At 37.0% G+C, this 25880-nt stretch overlaps 2 protein-coding genes across 3 annotated transcripts in view; both read left to right on the forward strand.

Moving 5' to 3' along the window:
* Positions 1–25880, forward strand: part of GUCY1A2 (guanylate cyclase 1 soluble subunit alpha 2) — a 268051-nt gene that overhangs the window by 185693 nt on the left and 56478 nt on the right. The window contains exons 6-7 of one of the 2 annotated variants that reach the window (XM_045556686.1): positions 14427–14570; positions 15162–15196. In XM_045556686.1, the coding sequence (XP_045412642.1) occupies positions 14427–14570; positions 15162–15196 (179 nt within the window). The remainder of the gene's footprint in view (positions 1–14426; positions 14571–15161; positions 15197–25880) is intronic. The other variant, XM_045556684.1, reaches the window with a different exon arrangement.
* On the forward strand, positions 4677–5957 carry LOC123641117 (pre-mRNA-processing factor 19-like; the record flags this gene model as incomplete). Its single annotated transcript, XM_045555628.1, has 1 exon — positions 4677–5957. A coding segment is annotated over exon 1 (1281 nt), but the record flags the coding sequence as incomplete, so codon positions are not given.

A 25880-nucleotide genomic window follows, 5' to 3' on the forward strand; every position in this document is an offset into this window, starting at 1 on the left:
CATTATCTGTATTGGCCTAACTCTTGATAGAGATGTTTATCACACAATTTGACTCAGTCGTAATTTTTTAGTGTCTACAATGCTAGCATGGAGCTAGCCCTTGCAATATTTAAAAGATAACTAAGTCATTGTCCTTGCCTTCAAAGTTAAATGATTTAGCAATCTAGACAGAATAATTATAAAGTACAAAATGTAAATGACTGCAGTATAAAAGATACAAAAACCAAATTTCATTGCTGTTTGAAAAGAATCAAAGATAATAAAGAAATTGGGATACTTTCAGAAAATCAGAAAAGATATAGTATAAGAGATGGACTTGGTAGCAAGTGACAAATTTGACAGAAGGCAAAAAAAAAAAAAGAGGGGTTGGGGAAGGCTTGCTTTCTAAAACTATACTTAATCTGGGAGGATAAAACACAATCATTCCATAGATATCTAAGAATAGTAGAATTTATGAGGGTTGGATTGTCTCCTTTAAAAAAAATTCCTAATGAAATATTTCCTCTTGATTTGCTAATTGGTCCACACTATTCACTTTTGTGACATCAATTAACACTATTTAGCACTTTTTATGTGTTTATTCAAAATATAGCACAATTCTATGAGGACATGTTTAAAGTTCTGGTAAATCAGGAATCCCTGGAAAACTTTTCTTAAAAATAATATACTCATAATATTTATGAAGAGTGAAGGATGGACTCCAGATAGAGCAATAACTTTTGAGTATAAATATGGTGCTGGGAGGTAAAGAAAGTTTACAAATAACATTGAGTTATTCATTTTGATTGGAACATAGAGTAAATTAGAATGCTAGTGATGGATGAATCTGGGAAACTGGAGCCCTATTGCTGAAGATTTTACAGGACTGTTTACTATATAGCAGAAAGAAATTTTGAGTTGCCAATGTCTAACTTGAGGATTTAGAATGAAATTTTTACTGGATATTTCAATGTATTTCTCTTTGCTAACATGCCTCTGTATTAAATAACCTTTACAATAAACAACCTGGGGCCTAGCAACAGTATTTTCCACATGATTGGGATCCCTGTGCAAGATCCGGAATTTACACTGATAGATCTACTGAGAGTTTTTCAGGAGGAGAGCTTTCTGTGATAGGCAGTCATTTGGAATCCATTTTCTCTCATTTGGGAGTAGTTCCCAGGCCAAATCACTGTTCTATTTATATCCATGACCTCATTTTCAGTGCTGTATTAGCTGAGCACTGTGGAGACAGCCTTAAAAGAAGCTGTATTTGGGTCAAAAATATCAACCAAAATGAGTGTAATTAGACAGATTGTTTTAAAGAATGAAGGAATTTTTTTTGATGTAGTTTTATCAGTAAATCCTTAAACTTATTTCCACTTGAATTGCTAAATCATTATGAACAAGTCACTTGGATGTATTTAATTGAACTCAACAAACTTTCTTTGATCATCGAATGCCTACTCTGCCAGATTATTCTCAACATTGGGGAGGTGTATGTACACATTTAGGCTGGTTGGTTTTAGTCTACAGTTTTGACATAAGGAAATTTGAAATAAGGAAATGTCTGGAAAAGTTTATTACCCCTATCCATAGAGTAGAAGGCAGAAGGAATACATGGGAATGACTGGAGTCAGGTTAGATTGCTTCTCTTCTTTCTGAAAGCCTATTGGCTGTTTAAAATAAGGTGAATATTTGGGTGAATCTTCTACTACTTTTAACTCACATCACATACAGAGGTCTTCAGACTTTGGGAATCCTAAAAAACGACTGGGAGCTTTTGAAAATGCAGATTTCCGAGCCTATACCTAGATTTTGATTTAATAAATCCAAGTGGCACTTGGGGATCTAATTTTTAACAATTACCCAGTACCATCTGAGTAATTCTTATGCAAGTGGTGCTGAGTTTTGGATTTGAAAAACTTGTTTAAGGGACACTTCTGATCCCTAAATGCAGAAATTGGATGCAATTTAAAGCATTTAGTAAAACTCTTTTTGGGCATCTTGATACTGTGCTAGGGTCTAGGGATATAAAATTCAATAAATATCCAGTAGGAGCAGAGTATAAACACACACACACACACACACACACACACACACAGACCCCAAGATGATATGTATCTTGAGAGGAGTGATAGAAATTTGTCCATGGAATGGGTGTAAGAAAGTTACAGATCCAGAAATAGGGAAAGAAAACTTGAAAAGCATGAGGGCTGAATCCTGAGATAGACTTTGCCTTGTTTGCAGTTGTGTTTGGGATGTGCCCTAAAAGAACTGTGTATTCAGTGAAGTGGAAATAATTTTCCTACTTCTCGTTTTGAGATTTCTTTAAATGTAATGAGTGCATCAGGGGCCTTTAGAAAGAGTAAATAAACCTGGTTTCAATCCATATTCTGTGTCAGGGTGGTCTCTGAGAATGATCAGGCTATGAATTTAAAGCCACTGGGGAAAATAGCTGCCCACATGTAACAATGACAGTGGGCTTTAGAAGCAGATGACCTTTTATTTTCCTGGGACTATGCAAGGATTGGGTGCCTGTGTACAGAAATTCTTCCCTCTGAAGTGCCAGTGTAGCTTCATAACAATGTCAAGTGAGGATTTTCAGTTCTTTGTATGACAGGTGGTCATACACATAGCAAGTTAGACGTATGATGAGTCTATGTTAATGACTCTTTATCACACCTTAGTTCACACCTTAGATATTACCCATAACTTCATATGGAGGGCAAGTACAGAGCTCCAGCCTCTGCAACATTAATCTCATTAGTATCAAATTATTTCTAGAGTATTAACCTTTAGCATCATAAAATAAGATCCTACAATGAAGATACTAATATTGAATGATGACTACAAGATTATTTATAAAAACTAAGAATAGCTTAATAATAATTTTGCTTTTTGGTAGTCAACATTTTATGGAGGGGATGGAATAAAATGTTGAGGTGGATTTACAATATAGTGTCTGATTAGAATAAATTTGCATGTGCTCAGTTTCCAAAGACGTGGGGGCTGCTTCTAGGTCCCCTGTGGGAAGTGGAGCCTCTTCTGGCTCAGTTTTAGTTACTTCTATATATAGCAAGCAACTGGGACTACGGGCACCCTCTCCTCTAGAGTTGGGGTGACAAGGATGTGGCAACTTCTGGGCTACCCTCCACCCCCAGCCATTACCTGGGATGCCTCAATTTTCTGCTGGCAGTACTGGTAGTGATAGGCATCATGCTTTTAGGAAAGAGTGCCCCTGCTTCCCCCATAAATGTTGGAAAATACCCTATAGAGGTTGGGTCTAGGGCTCAGGTAATAGCTAGTGTAGGGGGTTGGCCAATTGATGCTGACTGAGGAGTGTGCCACTTTTCTATGGCAACAGAGGAGGTAAGGAAAGAAGAGGATGTGGTAGGTGGAAAAAAGGTGGAGAGAGGCTGGGGAAGGAAGAAGTGTAGGTGGAGGAAGAGATATTGCTGTGATGTCCATGGGGAGGCCAGAGGAGGTCATGAAGGAAAATGAAGTGATAGAGATGAAGGAGGAGGCAGGGCTGTGGCTCCTTGAATATGTTCACTTCAAGGACTTTCTGGAGACTGCAGCTACAGTTGGTAAGTGATCAGGCTGACAGGTCTTCCTCCAGCTGGAGCCCAAATTTGAGTGGATGTGGTGGCACTTAGATGAGGACATAGATTCATCGACCAAAATATACCCACCTTCTGGGATGCCACTTTTTGGAACCACCCCCACCCAAGAGTCATGTTTGGGGGCCAGGATGTAGATTTGCTGAGGGTCATATCAATTAGGAGGAAAAAGAGTTCAGACATCCAAGGACAGGTCACAAGTTCAGATTCTTCTTTTGAACAAACCTGTACTTCAAAAACAAAGTGATCATTATATAATATGGGGTCAGATCCTCTGGACAAGTGGTTGTTCTTTCCATTCCAATCCCATGGCAAGGATCCCATGCCCCAGTCATTCGTCTGCAGGAGCAGAACATCACCTGTGGCTTCTTCACCTGGTCCTCAGACTGCAACTTCCCTGAATCTGACAAGATTGTTGTTATTATTAAAGCGATCACTGGCCAAACTCCTGAAATACTGCTTGCTATGTGGAGGGAAAGCCACGTTACTGTCAGCGGGGCTGCCAAGATCCTCACGCTGATAGGTATCAGTGTGGCTAACTCCTACCTTTGGAAGTTGCCCCTCCTTCAGATCATCTGCCATCTGTGGTTGGACTCCTGCTTGGCCAGCAGTGATGTGTATGTGCTGACCTCTCTGCAGCTTGGCTACTCTGGACTTCCAGGGCTTCCAACTTTGAGAACATGGATTTTATGGACGTGGCCATCACTTTGTCTAAGCCGAAAAAATGGTGAAGACTGTATTACCTTCATCTACATTGTTTAACTCTTTGTGTGAGGGTCTTCCCGCCTCTCTTTGATATAGGTCTTTATGAGTCATCTCCAATGAGGATCAGTGCATATTTAAGAACTGCAGTCTCTTTCTGGGAAAGGGCAGTTTCCGTTAGGTGCTGAAGGCTGAGGCGCTCGACCGGACCCATTCCCGCATGAAGCGCTAAGGTAGCATCGTTCGGAGGGGCTGCTCCTAGCTCGCCGCGGAGCGTCCAGGCTGCAGCAGGGGACCGCAAGTGGCCCGCGGAGGCTCGGAAGCTAGTGCCGGACCCCCGTGTGAGGCGCCTGGGAGCATATCGACAGCGCCATGTCCCTGATCTGCTCCATCTCCAATGATGTGCCAGAGCACCAGTGTGTGTCCTCTGTCTCTAATCATGTCTACGAGCTGCGGCTCATCAAGAAGTACATTGCAGAGAATGGTACAGACCCCATCAACAACCAGCCTCTCTCTGAGGAGCAGCTCATGGACATCAAAGTTGCTCACCCAATCCGGCCCAAGCCTGCCTCAGCCACTAGTATCATGACCATTCTGAAAGCTTTGCAAGATGAATGGAATGCAGTCATGCTGCACAGCTTCACTCTGCGCCAGCAGCTGCAGACAACCCGCCAAGAGCTGTCTCATGCCTTGCACCAGCATGATGCTGCCTGCCGTGTCATTGCCCGTCTCACCAAGGAAGTCACTGCTGCCAGAGAAGCTCTGGCTACCCTGAAACCACAAGCTGGTCTCATTGTGCCTCGGGCTATGCCAAGGTCCCAGCCAAGTGTTATGGGTGCAGGCAAGCCAATGGATTTGGGTGAGCTGGTGGGAATGACCCCCAAGATTATCCAGAAGCTTCAAGACAAGGCCACTGTGCTAACCATGGAGAGTAACAAGAGGGGGAAGACTGTGCCTGAGGAGTTGGTGAAGCCAGAAGAGCTCAGCAAATACTGGCAGGTGGCATCCCACATGGACTTGCACAGTGCCAGCATTCCTGGGATCCTCACCCTGGACCTCTGTCCCTCCAACACCAACAAGATCCTCACTGGTGGGGCAGATAAAAATGTCGTTGTCTTTGACAAGAGTTCTCAGCAAATCCTGGACACCCTCAAAGGCCATACCAAGAAGGTCACCAGTGTGGTGTTTCACTCTTCCCAGGACCTGGTGTTTTCTGCCTCTCCAGATGCCACTATCAGGATTTGGTCGGTCCCAAATGCCTCTTGTGTACAGGTTGTTTGGGCACATAAGAGTGCAGTGACTGGCCTCAGCCTCCATGCCACTGGTGACTATCTCCTGAGCTCTTCTGATGACCAGTACTGGGCTTTCTCTGACATCCAGACAGGGTGTGCGCTCACCAAGGTGATAGATGAGACCTCTGGCTGCTCTCTCACTTGTGCACAGTTCCACCCTGACAGACTGATCTTTGAAACGGTAACCATGGACTCTCAGATCAAGATCTTGGACTTGAAGGAGCGCACCAATGTGGCCAACTTCCCTGGCCACTCAGGCCCCATCACTAACATTACCTTCTCTGAGAATGGCTACTACCTGGCTACAGCAGCTGACGACTCCTCTGTCAAGCTCTGGGATCTGTGCAAGCTTAAGACCAAACATTCAAAGAAAAACTCATACCTATATTTCAGAAATTATTCCACAGCATTGAGGAAGATGGTATCCTCCCTAACTCATTCTACAGAAGCCAACATCACCGTGATACCAAAACCAGGAAAGGACACAACAGAAAAAGAAAACTACAGACCAATATCCCTCATGAATATTGATGCAAAAATCCTCAACAAAATTTTAGTAAATAGAATCCAACAGGATATCAAAAAAATAATTCACCATGACCAGGTGGGCTTTATATCAGAGATGCAAGGCTGGTTCCACATATGCAAATCTATAAACGCAATTCACCTCATAAATAAAAGCAAGAACAAAGACCATATGATTCTCTTAATTGATGCAGAAAAAGCATTTGACAAAGTCCAGCACACCTTTATGATAAAAACTCTTAGCAAAATAGGCATAGACAGGACAAACCTTAAAATTATCAAAGCCGTATATGATAAACCCACAGCTAGTATCATTCTGAATGGGGAAAAATTGAAACCATTCCCACTTAGATCTGGAACCAGACAAGGATGCCCACTATCCCCACTTCTATTCAACATAGTGCTAGAAGTCCTTGCTAGAGCAATTAGACAAGAGAGGGAAATTAAGGGCACCCAAAAGGGAGCAGAAGTGATCAAACTTTCACTCTTTGCTGATGATATGATATTATACTTAGAAAATCCCAAGGATTCAACCAAGAGACTCCTGGAATTGGTAAATGAATTCAGTATAGTCTCAGGATACAGAAGTAATACACAGAAATCAGAGGGATTCTTATATGCCAATATCAGTCAAGATGAAACTCAAATCAAAAACTCAGTACCTTTTACAATAGCCTCGAAGAAAATCAAATATCTAGGTATATATTTAATGAAAGAGGTGAGAGATATATACAGGGAGAACTATGAAACACTAAGAAAAGAAATTGTAGAAGATGTAAACAGATGGAAAAATCTACCTTGCTCATGAATTGGTAGAATCAACATTGTTAAAACGTCCATACTACCTAAAATGATCTACAGAATTAATGCAATCCCCATCAAAGTACCGCATCATTATTTACAGATTTAGAAAAAATAATTCTGCGCTTTGTATGGAACCAGAGAAGACCTTATATAGCCAAAGCAATCTTAAGTAAAAAGAACAAACTGGGAGGTATCAGTCTACCAGACTTCAAGCTGTATTACAAGGCTATAGTAACTAAAACAGCATGGTACTGGCACAAGAATAGAGACATAGACCATTGGAACAGGACTGAGAACCCAGAGGTGAAACCATCCGCATATTGTCATCTAATCTTTGACAAAGCAGACAAAAATATACACTGGGGAAAAGAATCCCTTTTCAGTAAATGGTGCTGGGAAAACTGGATAGCTACATGCAGAAGATTGGAACTGGATCCCCACCTCTTACCTCTTAAAAAAATCAATTCACGATGGATAACAGACTTAAACATAAGGCATGAAACCTTAAGAATCCTAGAAGAAAATGTAGGGAAGACTCTTTCAGACATTGGCCTAGACAAGGAATTTATGAAGAAGACCCCCAAAGCAATCACCGCAGCTACCAAAATAAATAAATGGGACCTGATCAAATTAAAAAGTTTTTGTACAGCCACTCTAAACTATCATTAGAGTGAATAGACAATCTACAGAATGGGAGAAAATATTTGCTCTCTACACATCTGATAAAGGGCTGATAACAAGAACCTATCTAGAACTCAAAAAAATCAACAAGAAAAAAATCAAACAACCCCATCAATAAATGGACGAAGGATATGAACAGAAACTTTTCAAAAGAAGACAGAATAACGACCAGCAAACATATAAAAAAATGTTCAACATCTCTAATCATTAGGGAAATGCACATCAAAACCACAATGAGATAGCATCTAACTCCAGTAAGATTGGCCTATATCAAAAAATACCAAAGCAACAAATGCTGGCAAGGATATGGAGAGATAGGAACACTCTTACACTGCTGGTGGGACTGCAAATTAGTGCAACCTCTGTGGAAAAGAATTTGGAGATACCTCAAAGAGCTACAAGTAGAACTAGTATTTGATCCAGCAATACCAGTATTAGGCATCTACCGAAAGGAACAAAAGTCATTCTATAATAAAGACTCTGCACTTGAATGTTTATGGCAGCACGATTCACAATTGTAAAGATGTGGAAACAACCCAAGTGCCCATCAATCCATGAGTGGATTAATAAAATATGGTATATGTATACAATGGAATATTATTCAATTATAAGAAACGATGGTGATCTAGCACCTCTTATATTTTCCAGGATAGAGCTTGAGCCTATCCTCCGAAGTGAGATGTCACAAGAATGGAAGAATAAGCACCACATGTACTCACCATCAAACTGGCACTGACTGATCAACACTAAGAAACTGGGTCTTGCTATACTGCCCAAGGATGGAATGCAGTGGCTATTCACAGGCCTGATCATCATGCACTGCAGCCCCAAACTCCAGTGCTCAAGCAATCCTCCAACCTTAGTCTCCCAAGTAGCTGGGACTATAGGGTCATGCCACTGCACCTGGCTATTTCTCTTGAGTAAATATCTAGAGATGAAATGGTTGGATCCTATGGAAGATATATGTTTACCTTCTTAAGAAACTGTCAAACTGTTATCAAAAATGGTTGCACCATGTTATATTACCATCAATAGTGGATGAGAATTCCATTTCCTAAACATTTTCACCAAAATCAGTCTTTTTAATTTTAGTCATTTTAGGAGGTATGTAATGGGATCAGATTGTGGTTTTAATTTGCCTTTCCCTAATTACTAATTTCATGTGCTTGTCATTTGTATATCTTCTTTAATGAAGTGTTCAAATATTTTTGCTCATTTTTTGGGTTGTTTTCTTACTATTGAGTTTTGAAAGTTTTTTATATATTCTGGCTATAAGTCATTTATCAAATATATGATTTGAAAATAAGTAAAAAGTAGAACAGAGGATACTAGATGCTGAGAAAGGTATGGGCAAAGTGGGGATAAAGAGATACTTGTTATAGGATACAAAATTATAGTAAGGTGGAGGAATAAGTTCTAGTGTTCTATAGTGCTGTAGGATGATTATAGTTAAGAATAATATGTTATATAGTTTCAAATAGCTAGAAGGAGAATATTTAATATTCTCAACAGAAAGAAATGATAAATGTTTGAGATGATAGAAATGCTAATTACCCTGATCTGATCACTCTATAATATCCATATCAAAACGTCACTGTATACCTTATGAATATGAGCAATTATTACTTGTCAATTAAGTACAATAAAAACAATTCTAAAAAAGAAAAAAAAAAGAACTGCAACCTCAAGAACAATGAAAGGCTGGGTTCATGCTTACTGTCTATGGCAAGCCACTTATCTTTGAGCATGTCCAGTGGCCACTCCCTGGACCTAAGACCTTTGCTTAGCCACCACCACTTGGATTTCTATCTTTGGCTAGGAGCCCCTTTCACCCTTGCTGCTGAGTATCTGGCAAAACAGGGAAATAAACAGTGGAAAGCTGCTGTGCATGTGAGAGAGGAAGGGCGAAAAGGAGAGGACCTCTTAATCTATACAAGCCCACAGTTTTTCCTGCACTTCTGCTTCAAGTAAGGATCCATGAAGGCCTGTGCCATGCTCTTTTTTCCTGGCCAGTTTTTGGATAATCTTGTCCATCCACTGATGACCCCATTGTTCAGTTTCTAGTCAACAAGGATCTCCACAATTGCTGTGGACTTAAACTCTCTGCCAACCATTGGAAAACCCCTCCACCTCCCCTGTCCTCCTTGTCACCCAGGAACCATATTAAATGTCATGTGACTGGGATGGCAAGTGTGGCCCAGTCCTCTTGGCAAGGGTGAATGTGGCATCCTTTCCAAGAATCAAGTGTTCTTAACCACAGCCAATGAGCCCATGAATAACATGGGACATTTGCTAGCCCCCTTTCGCCCAGCTGAGCATGACCAGGTGACTTGGTACTCTGTGCAGCACTAGGAAGGAAAAGAAGACGTTTCTCATCATTAGGGTTTATCTACATCCATCTGCCTACATCTCACTCCAACATCCCTTCTTTCTCTCTTTCTCCTTTTCTCTCTCTCTTTTTAAGACACTAGAGTCTGCAAACATAAAATTAGAAAAGGAGACTTTCAAGTTTGCTTTTCCTCTGGATTGTATTCAGAAGGAGAGAGGGAATTTGTCCAGTAATGTAGACTACCAGAGCTCTCTGACCTTCTAGAAAGTTCAAAGGGAGACAGACTCAGGGCTGTGGAATTGAAGGACTGGGGCAGTCATGAGTCCCATGGGACAAGGATGGTTAATTGCCTAATTGTGTGCAGTGTTCCTTTGGGTTAATCCTATCCTCAGTATTAACCCCCACTCCCACTCCTTTCTTAGCATTTGCCTAGTGGGAAAGGAGAAGAATTTTATGGGAATGTGATTCTATTAGGAGCTAAAATAAATTCTTTTAAATGATCTAAAACTAAAATACCTAAAACTGAAATAAAGTAAATAAAAGAAGTGAATGTATCACTCTAAGAAATTGATTTACACCATCTTTATTTCTGGAATAATGTGAGGATCTTGGTTATAAACTGTTGAGAAAACATATACTGAGATAGGGGAATTCTTTAAAGTTTGACAAAAGCAGCTGTAGTCATATGTAAGGCAGCTGTTGTACATAATATTTTTGGTACTTAAGCCTCCTCTTCTAGGTTCATAAAAGAATGTAAGGTTCTTCAGACATTTGCATAAGCTTTATCTTTTTCCCATCTCCATGCTTAGTTTAGCCATCTTCATTCTTATCAAATGCTATTTAAGAACAGGTGGGAGATAATGAAAGTGAATGAGATGCACTATTTTAGATTGTGTCTGTTGTATTTAAAACTATATAAAAACACTGAGATTCAGAACATAGTCAACTTTTCGGACAGTTCTTTTGTAGTCTGTTTACAACGTCCACTTGTTTCACTTTGGTTTGGCTCAAGGGAATTACCCCAAGAGCAACTGGAATTGACGTATACTTCTTGCACTTTCCCTACTCCTCAGGAAGCAAAGTTGACTGATTACTTTGAAGGGATCCACTAAAATTTCCACATATGGTTAATTTTGCTAAACTTGTATATAGCTGCCTTAGATGAAGGGAGAAGAGAGAAATATGGAGTGGAGTGTTCATGGAAAGCTGCATTACTAATGCAGCAGTGTTTCTGCCAAGATTTTCAGGTGAAGATGCCGAATATATCTGGAAAGAAAGAAAAACATCACACAGATGTACTACTTAAACTTTACAGACATCTGGGTATTTGAAATTTTCTGAGTGATTACCTATTCATTCATGTTCTCATTAATGCTATTTACGAAATATTTCTGACTCCTATCCCGGTACAAGGTAGTTTGCATTTTCCCATTCCCTTTACGTTAAGCATGGCCACATGACTTGCTTTGGTGAATGAATCGTGAGAAGCAGCTATACATGTCGCATCTGGGGAGGAAGCTTTATGAGCTCCTGTGCTATTAGTCAGAGCCTCCTTCCCTCTGCCATGGTAACTAGCTCCAGATGTGAAGGCTCTATCAGCCTTGTTCCTGAAGTGATGAGATGTGGAGTTTCTTCCCTCCACTCCAATCCTTTCACTTGCAGGAATATGTAGCATGAATGAGAAATAAAACTTTGTCATTTTAGTGCATTAAGATTTGGAGGTTCTATTGTTACTACAGCATAATGTAGCTTAGCCTATGAAAACCACATTTCTTAGGTTTTTTTTTTCTTTAGGTTGAGTGTTTGTGAGTAATTGTGAGAATTCCACATGCTAGTATGTGTCATTGTTTTTTTTTTTTTTTTTTTTTTTTTGAGATAGAGTCTCACTTTGTTGCCCAGGCTAGAGTGAGTGCCGTGGCATCAGCCTAGCTCACAGCAACCTCAAACTCCTGGGCTTAAGCGATCCTTCTGCCTCAGCCTCCCCAGTAGCTGGGACTACAGGCATGCGCCACCATGCCCGGCCAGCTTTTTCTACATACATATTTCAGTTGGCCAGATAATTTATTTCTATTTTCTTTTTAGTAGAGACGGGGTCTCGCTTCTGCTGAGGCTGGTCTCGAACTCCTGAGCTCGAGCAATCCACCTGCCTCGGCCTCCCAGAGGGCTAGGATTATAGGCATGAACCACCATGCCCGGCCCGGCTGTTTTTTTGATGTCTGTTTCTTGCCTAGATTCTTGGTTCTACTTTTTCTGATAGCTAACCTGACTTCAAACATTTGGAAACCAAATGCTATAAAGTCTTACATGATTATGCATTTATTTTAATGTGAATTTGTTACATTTACATTGTGCACGTATTTATTTTGTACTTTGTTTATGTGCTATATCTCATTGTAACATATTGGTCCATCTTTTCCATGCTATTATATGACATACTTCTAAGGAGACAGTGCAACATATAACTAATCTTTAGTGGAACTCAATGAGTTTTTTTTCTGAAAAGGTAATGAAGATGATGAGAAGGATAAAGATGATAATGATGGTGATGATAGAGATTCCAGGAAGTGCTTCAGGACCATGTGTGTAGAGAGTGACTACAAAGCATTTCAATTTGTGCAAGCAATTTACTGCCCATGTGTTCTGATATCTGAAAATCAGAAATCAATTTCAAAGTATATAGCTAACAGCATTCTAGATTTTAAAATTGTATGGAAATATGAAAGGATGGGATAATGTGAGGATTATCAAAAGACATTGTGTTATTGAGGGGGAAATGGTAAATGGCCACACGTGAGATGTTTGTTGTTTGCTGAGTGTCTTCCTCAGTGAGAATTCTTTCCAGGAAGTATATTTTAGTCTTTGGAATAAAACCATTGCCAACTCACATTGCATTACGTTTCTATTCTTACATATAATTTTGTTTCCATTTTTGTAGCATCAGAAAACAGGTCTTAAAGTGAAATTTTTGAATATAATAATAGGTCAATAGAATCATTTTTGATGCATATTTCCTGATAATCAAGTGACAAGTTTGGCAGTCATAGTCCCATGAGCTTCTTAAGTGTTCTTATAATATATTCCTTAAATTAGTGCTCAAAGAATTTTATGATGTCTTTTTAATATTATAGTGTTAGAATGCATTCACATGAAATTTAATTACTGATATTAAATTTTAATAGAATATTTTATAATTCTCAGGATATTTATGATAGAAGTATCTCTAGTCATTGGGGCATTTTTTTCCTATACAGATCTACATAGCACACAGATCTGCCTGGTGCTTATGAAATGAATGGTGAAAATAAGCAAGTGATTAGAATGACTGCTGTTGTAGTCATGGTTAACATAGATGATTAACTTATTTATTCTTTTGGTAAATATTTATTAAATATCTATATTTTAGATGCTATGCTAAACACTATGAATACCTAGATGAAGAAGACATGGTTCCATTTGTAAAGAGCTCGCATCATAGCTGAGACACATATTGATTATAGCCTGTGATGACTACTAGCAAATAGATGTGGAAAGTGCTGTTGAAACAGAATAGAGGAAGTGATAAGTTCTTTTACTAAGGACTAATGGATGATGGATCATGGAGGGCTTCACAGAAAAGGTGACATTGGAAGTTGGCATTTAACACAAAATTTCATCACTTTGGTCTAATTAATAATATTAGAACTATTGAGGATTTTACCACCATATCTATAGTGGATAATTAGGAAAGTTTTCTCAGAAAATAAGTTTTATGCCTTTTATACCATGTTCTATGCTTTGGAAATTTGGGGGTTTTAACGTGGGCTAAATATTTAAAATATTTAACAATAGCAATGGCCATTCAGAATGGATGCTGACAATAGACTTAGAACACAGTCTGGAAAAATCCCTAAAGTGCCCATTAACTCTTTAATTATATGCTTATGGGTGAGTTTCTGCACCTCAATTTTTTATCCCCCAAATATAACTAAGTGGTTGGCAGAATTAATGGTACAAAGTATGAATTCAAGAAATATTAGGTATTGTAATTACTCAGTAAGAACAGACCTGACAACAAATTACAGATATATCTAAAAGGGTGGAGCAATTGAGAAGGTGGGGAAATTGGGAAAAAATGCTTTTCAGGGAAGGACTATTTGAAAGTTTGAAGGAGACCAGAGGGTGGCTCTGTAAAATGTCATTATTTGGAAATTGTCTAGGCGAAATACTGACAGTTCTATTTTTGTGGGGGATAATTATTTTATATTACAGTTGCTCCTAATTTCAGTGATCATCTATGGTGATAATGTTAATGAACAGCCCTGGAGTGAGATGTCAGTATTTGACTGTGGCTGTTTGCAAACTCAACTGTGATTACACACAGTTGTCTAATTGCTTAATTTATTGATGTTTTGCTGACATGCTTTTCAGCAACATTTGTGATTGCAGATAACTAATCATTTCTCTTCTAGCTCATTATCATACGTTTGCATGTGATTTGTCTGATTGCTGCAGGTGGAAACAATAGGTGACGCATACTGCGTAGCAGCGGGACTCCACAGAAAAAGCCTCTGCCATGCGAAACCCATTGCGCTGATGGCCTTGAAGATGATGGAGCTTTCAGAAGAGGTGCTGACACCTGATGGAAGACCGATTCAGGTAACTCTTCCAACAACCCGGTTTGAGCAGGAAGTGTACCGTTAACTGAAGGGGGCAAGAAATTCACTTCTGAATTCTACCTATTTTAATTTATAGATCTAGACAGTTTGGGTGCTTATGGAGGACAAGGAATGACTAGAGGTAACTGATAAGTACAGCAAAAGAACAAATGTATAATAATATGGTCCAAAATAGGAAAAAGTATGTGGAAGGTAAATTACTGTGGAGAATAGAAAGAGCTAGTAGCTCTTCTGGATCTCTGAATCCTTGTGTGTGGTAGCCTTTGGACTAAATCCAAACTTCATAGAACAAATCCCTTTATTAAAAGGATTTGTTCTGTAAAATTTGGATTCGGTTGAGGGACACAGTTGGAGATCTATTTGGAGGGCCACATGTGGCATTGAGGCTGCAGATTCCCCACCCATGGAAGGGGAATAACTTTCTATTAGTGACAAAGTCACCAAATCCAAGCAAGGATGATGGTGAGATTCAGAGTGTGAGAGGTAATCCAAGAAGTAAAAAACAATGAAGCAAGAAAATGGAGGATATGGACAACTTCCTGTGGGTAGTGTACAGGTGTTCCTTATAAAGCCTCAGACCTCGGAGTTACTTCTGCAATTTTTCTTGTGGCAGAGCTTGAAGATTAGAGCTGAATAACTTAGAAAACTTTAAATACAGTGGAAAATCAGCTCCTAGTATGTTGTACTCTTTTTGGTACTGATGGTTCTCTGCAATCTGGGGTCTACCTGGTGAGAGTACAAACGGTACAGTTCACTTGGCATTAACTAGTAAAATTTAACTTGTATATATCCTACAACCTAGCAATTTCTCCCCTAGATGTTCGCACAAATACAAACGAGGTACTTGTGCATGTGTAGCAAAAGTCACAAGTGATTATTCACAGCATTACCTTTTATAATAGCCTCAAACTGGAAATAACTCAAATATCCATCAGCAGTAGAGTGGATAAATTGTATTTATACCTCGGTATACTATACGGCTGGGAAAATGAATGACTTCAGCTACTGATGTCAACAAGGATGAATGTCAAAAACATAATACTGAGCAAAAGAAGCAAATCAGAGAAGAATGCTATAGAATTATTTCATTTAATTAAAGTTCAAAACTGGAAAAATTGAAAAAAAATATGCTATTTAGAAATTCCTGCATTGATGGAAAAAAATTGAGGAAAAAATGTTGATGGAAAGAAAGAGAATGATTAACACAAAATTCGAGGGAATGAAAGATGATGGGAAGGAGGGGCTGTAGTAGGGAAAGTAAACATAGTGCAAAACTGTTCATGTTATCATTATTTTTAATGTGTACATACATGTTTATATTTGACAATTTAAAAGTAGAAAGAAAGTTTTCTAACCACTTCTACCAGTGAGAAAATTAGGGAAGTATGGAGCATTAAAAAAAAAAAAAAAATCTAGTTTAAGTTCCCTTAGGGCATAATTATTGAGTTATTCAAATATTTCAATGGCATTTCTGCCACTTCCAGGAAAACAAACAAAAGGAATACTGTCTCAGATATGCTGCAAACTGTACATATACATACTCCAGATTAAACTCATATCAGTTCTTAAATTTTCAAGCCTCCTAGCTGGGAAGTCTTATCGTTTGGGATTGTTTTTAATACTGGATTTTCTTTCATAGGAAAGATAATGTTTCTATTGATTTCAGTACTGTCATAGCAAACTGAAATTACCAGAGAACAAAACCATGGAATTGTGTTTTACAGCGTGCTCATCAATATTTTCATTTGTAGGATATAACATTAGCTCTTTTTTATGAATCAGATAGTCTTATTAAATCAGAAGAGGAAATGTCCATAAAGATTTAATAAGAACACAGAAAGAGAATTCAAAGTAATAAACCCCACCTTAATTATTTTAGCTTCATTCCTAATTTATAGGATTTGAATGGTTTGGTATTCTTTTTTTGGCATATTAATTTGATTTTGAATTGCATTCTAGCTTGGTGCCATGGGAACATTTCTAAACTTATTGAATCTTTCTTTATAAAATGTTTGGGTGTTATAGTACAATTGATATGTGATCAGTTGATTGTTTACCTCAAATTACATACATTTTTTAGTCTATTTAAAATGCAAGCTTTTAAAGTTGCAATAATTGCTCAAAACAAAACTCCCCAAGCCTGTCAAATTTTGAAAAATAAATTGATAATTTTATATGAATTTATAAACCTTTGAGACATCCTGTAATGATGGGAAATAGAAACCTGAATAGTCAATTATAATTGCTTGGAAATGATTACTAATATCCTTGACTCAGTAATTGTAAAACTGCCTGCATTGTTATAATTTAAAAAATAACCAGAGGATGTGTCATTTTATTTATTCAGTATATAAATACTCATACAAATTATCATTTAATAAGTACTCTAATGAAACTCAGAGGCTAGTTCTAGACTGTGTCCATAAAGCATACACAAGTGTGCTCTATTTCTATGATAAATTCTGAAAAATCAATCTGCAGTGACTTTAATTAGGATTGTTTTTAAAAATAGTGATTGTAATGTTTTTTCACACTTGATCAATATGATGTTTATTCTGCTGGCTGAAAATATGGAAATCCAGCATTATGACTTTTCCTTTTTTATTCCTCCCTAGAGAGAATCTGTTTCTTCTATTTTATACAATAGACAATTGAAAAGTAAAATCAAATTTATATTCTCTCTCCTTTGTTTGTACTGGCTATATTGTGATTTTACTAGAAAATTGGATAACTTTATACTGTTCTTTAATCTTGTGAACCTAATCTTTTTTAATAAAGTTTTTAGTGCTGAAAGCCTACATATGCTAATAGTTTAACGACTCTTAGATTAAAATAACTAGTCATTTATTATTGTCTGTGCTTTATTCTTAAAAAAAAAGTGATGATGGGAAAAAGAGAAGTTGGGTTGAGGATTTACTAGAGAATGTGATTAGGGATACATTAGAAAGACAACTAGCCCTTTCATGATTTAAGCCTTTTAAAGAATATTGAGTATGTCCAAATATCTAAGTTTTAATTGTGTACTTCAGTTTAAAACTATATTTTCATTAAATTTTATCTGTTAGGCATACAAATTCAAATTCCCTTCATTAGTTCAGAGAACATTACATTTTAAATAATGAGGCAAGTATAGAGAGATTGTGAAATAGAGTTAAACAATGTGTAATCATGTAATACTAATGTGTTTCACAATCTCAGTTGCAAATCAGGGTAATGCTATGAATTTCTTCTGACTAAGCCAAAAGTAGGAATATTAATGTACAATTTACATGTATTGTAATACATTAAATTGTAGCTCCTTAAGCTTCAACTTCTAATGAGTTTATAGGATTTTTGAGATTATAAAACATTTCTTCTCTAATTAATTTTTAAATAGCTGTTGCTATGTACGAAGGGAACCCAATATTGTTATTTTACTATTTTGAGGAATTTGGTTTTTTCAAATGTTGAAATATTTAATTAACCCCATGAGATTACAGCCCAAGATTGTATTTAGAAAAAGAAAAACTAATTACAGTTGGCCCTCCCTATCCATGGGTTTCACATCCTCGGATTCAGCCAAATGCCGATTGAAAATGTAGTAGGGCTATGATGGCTGTGTGTGTGCTGAACATGTACAGATTTTTTTCTTGTCATTATTCCCTAAACAACACAGTATAAGAATTATTTACATAGCATTTACATTGTATTAGGTATTATAAGTAACCTAGAGATGATTTAAAGTATATGGGAGGATGTTTGTATTTATTAATATGCAAATACTCCATTTTATAAAAGGGCCACAAGTCTCTTATATAACTTACAATACCTAATACAATGTAAGTGCTATGTAAACAGTTGTAATACTCTATTGATTTTTTTAATTTGTATTATTGTTATTTGTTGTTTCTTGTTTCTGAATACTGTATTTTCAATCCGTGGTTGGTTGAATCTGTGAATGTGGAACCCATGGCTACAGAGGCTGACTGTATTTGTAACTTGATTAATTATTTATGATTCTTTGATAATTGTTTATTTATAAAATTCTAAGTTGTACTTTTTATGCTGAACGCTTATCCAAATAAGTATGTATACATGTCTGAAATGTTCTAGTTCTAGAATATATATATATATATGAAGAAAACCTAAGGTGTCAGAAGAGAATTGCATAGGCATCAAAAGAGCTTACTGTTAAGATACTGAGCTCAGTTACCCTCATTCAGGCACATTGGAATTCACTTTTAATCTTCTGGGTAATGCATAAAGTGGCAGTTTCAGTAAGTTACTGTTTATCATAGCCATAACACACAAAAATATCATAAAATATCACTGGTGAAAATTAATGGCTAGATATATTTTCTAATGTTGTGGTCCCTAACCCCCAGGCCTCAGCCGCTCATCACTGCCTGAGCTCTGCACCACCCTCCCCTCAACCCCTACACCGCACTCCCCTACCTGTGGAAAAATTGTCTTCCATGAAACTGGTCCCCTGTGCCAGAAAAGTTGGGGACCCTCATATCTAATAGATCTATTCTGTATGGTAAATTTATTTGGGGCTAGAAATATATTTATGTTTTTAAAAATCAGTATGTTTAAAGTGTTTGTTCACTGAGTGTTTACAAGTAACATTAGAACAGATTCTCTTCTGTAGTTTGCTTCCTTTTAATTATCAGAACTTAATTCTATATGCTGTCTTCACATCTATCTTCTGACTCATACTTCCCTCCATTGCTTGTAGAAGTCTTTGGTAATCCCATCTACTTAATGCATAATGTTGATTATAGCAGTTTATGGTATTTTAAATTTTCATTTATCTGACAACATTTTTCATATTGTTTTTATTTCCTGAATTCATCATCCATAATGATTGTAAATGCTTTGCCTGGTAATCGCATTCTCTAGAGCCCCTGCAATCTATTACATTATCCGATCTTTCACTTAATTGCTAGTCATATTACTTGGATGTTGTCTGCCTAATTACTATTTTTTTGTTTGAGTGCAGGAGATTGTATATAAAATGTTATAGAAATAATTTAAGACCTAGGATTGTTTTACCCTCCTAAAGAGCAACTTTAGTGTGCTTCTGCTAAGGGGCTAGGGGCTGTAGCAGTTAGGAACCAGATGATTTAAAACTGGATTTTGATGTTTGTGAGAACCAGTCTACTTCTGGTTCACCCCATTGTCCTTGGTGTTACCCTTATGTCTGTGTTATTACCTGTCAGGGTCTCATCTTGAAGTAGGGAGGGTTTCCTAAGGCCTTGCCCTTGGGAATTCATGGACTCCAATTTTGGTTCTCCTAGTCCTGCAAGGCTGTCAAAAGTAGTGGCCAATTTCTCAACCTCTCAATTCACCTCTTCTGCAGTCAGCAGATGCCTGCAGGGGAAAGGAACCCCCAAATTTAGTGCTCACCTCTCCTGAGGTTCATCTTCTTCCAGATCTTAGTGCAATAATTTTTCATTGCCCTGTTAGCTGACCTGCACAAGGTTATTCAAATTATATAATCTGCTATTATGTTATATATGTTACATTTCACAATAATCCTCTGAGGGAAGTATTGCTATTATTTCCATTTTGTGAATGAAGAAAAGATGGATAAAATAATAGTTAACCAGAGCTCCTAATCAGTACATCCTATAGACATTAAATAAAATCATGTTAAATAAAATTTATATTTTTCCTTTGGCCTTGAGTATTCCACTATCAAGTTAGACTTTTCGTGGCTTTGGTCTTCAAGAAATTTAAATTTGTATTAGATTTCCTCTTTAAAAGAATTGAAATGATCTATTTTAGAGATGTTCCATCCAAAATGATTATTTTTTTAAATTAGAAAGTAAGAGAGATTCTATACAGGAGTGTTGGCACAGGCTGTAGTTTCAACTGCTTGGGGAGCTGTGGGGTGGGAGGATCCCTTGAGCCCAGGAGTTCAATACCAGCCAGGGCAAAACAATGAGACCCCATCTCAAAAAATAAAAACAAAAACAAAACAATGAAAGGAAAAAAGAGATAGATTCATTTGTGTGAGGAAAAAAATGAGTGTTATTCTAGCCTTATTTTGAAAACCGCAGTCATTGGCCAGATTAGATGGTGGCATCTATTAGTCATGTTACTCTGTTGTTGTTTTCAGTATATATTTCCCCTTGTTTATTGTTTGTTGTGGATTGTAGCAAAGAAGCAACATATTTAAAAGTGTTTTAGTTACATTATTTCATAGGGTATTCATTGAATTTAAAGATTGTGTCATATTTAGCTTAATTATTTTTATTGATTGAACACTGTATTATTTTAATCATAGGATTTCTCTTCTGGCATGATTCTGCAGTGCTGAGCTTTAATAGAGCATCATTAATGCCTTATAATCTCTCTATAAGATATCAGCATAATGATTTAATATACAATATTACATGTGTATGTCAATGAGATAAAATTCCATTGCTAGGTTATTTTACCTTTGATCTGTAATCATGAAAGATTTCAATTTCATATAATCACAGACTTTTAATCATATTTTCAGACTACAAAAAAGAAGATTATTAGGCATACATTTCTAAAAATGCTAGTCTTACTGAAGAGTTTTATTATGATATTTGTCAATCAGATTTTCCAAGCAGTCCTTTTGTGAAGATATTTGCATATTAACGTTACAAGAAAAAATAGTAATAATAAGTTAGTGAAAGGAGAAACAAAACCAGGTAATGGGGATAGAAGCTAAATTGATTTTCATGAAACTGCATGTAAAGTATGAAATTGTTCAGTTTTATTTTGTACAGCAGTCTTTTGACTTTCACATTTTCAGAAGAGAAATATATTCTTAAGTGGAGACATGGTTTAAATATCTTATAAAGTTTGAAAATATTATCACTATGAGGGTAAATACTCCTAAAGAAGTTATAATATTTAATATCACTGCTTATTATGGGTTACAAAACTGTGCACTGAAGATTCTGAGATCACTTCACAATCTGGATAGTATGAACATTTTAACAATGTTGTTTCTACCGATATATTAGCATGATATGTTTTTCCATTTGTTTGTGTCATCTGCAATTTCTTTCCTCATTGTTTCATAGTTCTCTTTGTAAAGATATTTCACCTCCTTGGTTTAGTATATTCCTAGGTATATTTTTCATTGTGGCCATTGTGAAGGGTATTATTTGATTTGAAGCTCAGCTTGACTGTTATTGGTGAATAGGAATGCTACTGATTTGTATACATTGATTTTGTAACCTGAGACGTTGTTGAATTTATTTATCAATTCCAGTGATTTCTTCGTGGAGCCTTTGGAGTTCTCTACATAGAAGATCATATCATCAGCACAAAGCAATAGTTTGACCTCCTGTTTCCCAATTTGGATACCCTTTATTTCTTTCTCTTGCTGATTGCTCTGGCTAGGACTTCCAGCACTATGTTGAATAGAAGTGGTGAAAATGGGCACCCTTCCCTGTCTTGTTCCAGTTCTTAGTAGGAATGCTTTCACCTTTTCCCTGTTCATTATGATGTTGGCTGTCTGTTTGTCATATATTGCTTTTATAATTTTGAGATATGTTCCTTCTATTCCTACTTTGTTGAGAGCTTTTATCATGAATGGTATGAATTTAGTCAAATGCTTTTTCTGTATCTATTGAGGTGATTATATGGTCCTTTTTTTTTTTTTTTTTTGCTTCTGTTTATGTGGTGAATCACATTTATTGATTTATGTATGTTGAACCACCCTTGCTTCCTTGGGATGAAGCCCACTTGGTTATAGTGGATTTTTATTTTGATGTGCTATTGAATTTAGTATGCTAGTATTTTATTGAAGATTTTTGCATCTATATTCATAAGGGATATTGTTCTGTAGTTTTCTTTTTTTATTTTGTCCTTTCCTGGCTTTGGTATCAAGGTGATAGTGGCTTCACAGAATGAGTTGGGCAGGATTTCCTCCTTCATTTTGTTATGGAATAATTTCTGCAATGTGAGTACCAGGTCTTCTTTGTAGGTCTGGTAAAATTTGGCTGTGAATCCATCTGGTCCAAAGCTTTCTTTTTTTGCTATTCGCATCTTGTTCCTCCTGGAAAGTGCCACCTACTGACAGGGAGGTCAATTTGCACAGCCCTTTACACTGTTTACTAAATCAGTTGCATAGGATGTGGTTGATACTTACCCACAACCACCACCTAGTGTCTCAGAGATTAAATTGGGCATGCTAATACAATTCACACTGTTAAGAAGACCACAGGACTGGAGAAAGAGAAAAGATTTCAAAGATCTCCATCCTCCTTCATCAAAGAGAGACAGGAAATCTGCCCCCACACATAACGCACCACCCCTACAGCCTACAAACAACTAGCAACTGAGATAACCACCACATTGAGGATGTCTATAACCAAGGCATCCATCCAGGACCTAGATCACCATCAAAGGACCCACATGCAAAGTCAATGGTTCTTATCCGACATATTCTACATACAGTCCTTTACAAGTGAGGTGGGGGAAAAGCCCATCTAAACAAAAGAAATTCAAAATTAAGAAGTGACAGCTGTCACAGATAAGAAGGAATCAGTAAAAGACTCCAGAAGTATGAAATATCATAGGAAAAGGACACCCCCAAGAGGGAACACCAGCTCTCTAGCAATAGATACCAACCAACATGAAAATATTGAAATGACAGAAAAAGAATTACAAATATGGATTGTAAGGAAGCTCAATGAAATCCAAAAGAAAATGGAAAACCAACTCAAAGATACCAGAAAAACAATTCAGGAAATTAATGGAAAATTCTCTAAAGAGATCAACGTATTTTAAAAAAAATCACACAAAAAAAGAAATAGACCTTCTGGAAATGACAAATTCATTTAAGGAAACACAAAACACAATGAAAAGTTTTAAGAATTTACTAGATCAGGCAGAAGAAAGAATCGCCTAGTTTGAAGATAACTCTTTCGAATTAAATCAGTAAGTCAAAAATAAATAACAGAAAATTAAAAGGAATAAACAAAGCATATAAGAAATATACGATTATTAAAATGTCCCAATATAAGAATCATAGGCATCCCTGAGCATGAAGAAGAAAATGCACAAGGACTGAAAAACCTATTTGAGGGAATAATTGAGGAAAACTTCCCTGATCTTGCTAGACATTTAGACATCCAGGTACAAGAAGCTCAATGAACACCTGGGAGATTCATTGCAAAAAGGCAATCTCCAAGACAGGTATTCATCAGACTGACCAAAGTCAACATGAAGGAGGAACTCATGTGAGTTGTGAGGCAAAAATATCAAGTAATTTACAAAGAAAAACCCATCAGGTGAACTGCAGACTTCTCAACTTCTCAAGTGTGAACTTACAAGCCAGAAGGGCTTACAAGCCAGAAGGGATTGGGGCCCCATCTTCAGTCTTCTTAAATAAAACAACAGCCAGTCTAGAAATTTGTATCCTGCAAAACTAAGTTTCATATATGAAGGAGAAATGAAGACTTTTTTAGTCTTTAGCAAACACTGAGGGAATTTGTTAAGACCAGACCTGCCCTGCAGGAAATACTCAGAACTGCATTATACATGCAACATCACAGTAGACACCTGCTAGTATAAAACCACCCAAAGCTAAAGCTCAGAGCTCATATAAAACAATAGCACAAGAGGTAAAACAAAGCATTAAGGTACTACCTAACAGGATGAACAAAACAGCATCCCATATGTCAATTCTTCATCAATGTGAATGGTTTCAATGCCCCACTCAAAAGGCACAGACTGGCTGAATGTATGGAAAAATATAATGCAAATATCTGCTGTCTCCAGGAAACACATTTAACCCACAAGAACTCATACAGACTGAAGGCGAAGGGATGGAATAACATTCCATGCAATTGACAACTACAAGAAAGCAGGTGTAGCCATTTTTATATTAGATAATATTGACTTTAAATAATAATAGTAAAGAAAGGCAAAGATGGTCATTTTATCATAGTAAAGGAAGCAATTCAACAAGAGGACATAATAACCCTAAGCATTTGTGCATCCAACACAGGAGCAACTAGATTCATAAAGCAAACCCTACTGGATCTGTGCAAAGAGATAAACAGCAGCATTGTAATTGCTGGGTACTTCTACACCCCACTTACATAACTGGACAGATCATCCAAGCAGAAAATAAATAAAGAAGCACTGGTCTCAAACGTTATCTTAGAAAACAAATGGGCCTAACACACATTTACAGAACAGTTTATCCCCAAACCACTGAATATACATTGTTTTTGTCAGCACATGGAGCATTCTCCAAGATGGATCATACCTTAGGCCACAGAACATGTCTCAACAAATTAAAAAAAAAATAGAAATCATATCATGTATCTTCTCAGACCACAGTGGAATAAAAGTAGAAGTCAACTCCAAGAGGAACACTCAATTCTAAACAAATCATGGAAATTAAACAACCTGCTGCTGAACAATTATTGTGTCAATAATGAAACTAAAATGAAAATCAAAAGATTCCTGGAACTGAACAACAAAGAGGACATAAACTATCAAAATCTATGGGATTCAGCAAAAGCAGTCCTAAAGGAAAAATTCACAGCCTTAAATGCCTATATCAAAAAGACAGAAAGATCACAAATCAACAATCTAATGACACACCTCAAGGAACTAGAAAAGGAAGAGCAAACCAAACCCAAAGCCAGCAAAAGAAAATAAATAACTAAGGTTAGAGCAGAACTAAACAAAATGGAAAACAAAAAAAAAAACAATACAAAGGATCAATGAAACAAAAAGTTGGTTCTTTGAAAAGACAAATACAATTGATATATCTCTTGCTAGATTATCCAGGAAAAGAAGAGAAAGGACCCAAATAAGCTCCATAGGAAATGCAAAAGAAGATATTACAAGTGATAACACAGAAATACAAAATATTATCTGTGAATACTGTGAAAATCTCTATACACATAAACTTGAAAATGTAAGAGCATGGACAAATTCCTGGAAACACATAAACTCTCATGACTCAATGAGGAAGAAATAGAATTCCTGAACAGACCAATAATGAGCAACAAGATTGAAGCAGTCTTTGATTTATTTTAACCTGTCTCCAGAGAGTATCCCCACAAGGAGTATTGGTACAATGTCCTAAGAAAAGGCCAATAAACTAGGCCAGGTATAGTGGCTCATTCCTGTAATCCCAACACTTTGGGAGGCCAAGGCAGGAGGATCACTTGAGTCCAGAAGTTCAAGGTTGCAATGAATTATGATGTTACCACTGCACTCCAGTCTGGGTGACAGAATGATACCCTGTGTCAAAAAAAAAAAAAAGAGGAAAAAGAGACTAAAAATTCATTTTTATTTG

The sequence above is a fragment of the Lemur catta genome, chromosome 7 (genome assembly GCF_020740605.2).
Source record: "Lemur catta isolate mLemCat1 chromosome 7, mLemCat1.pri, whole genome shotgun sequence".
Classification (NCBI taxonomy): Eukaryota; Metazoa; Chordata; class Mammalia; order Primates; family Lemuridae; genus Lemur; species Lemur catta.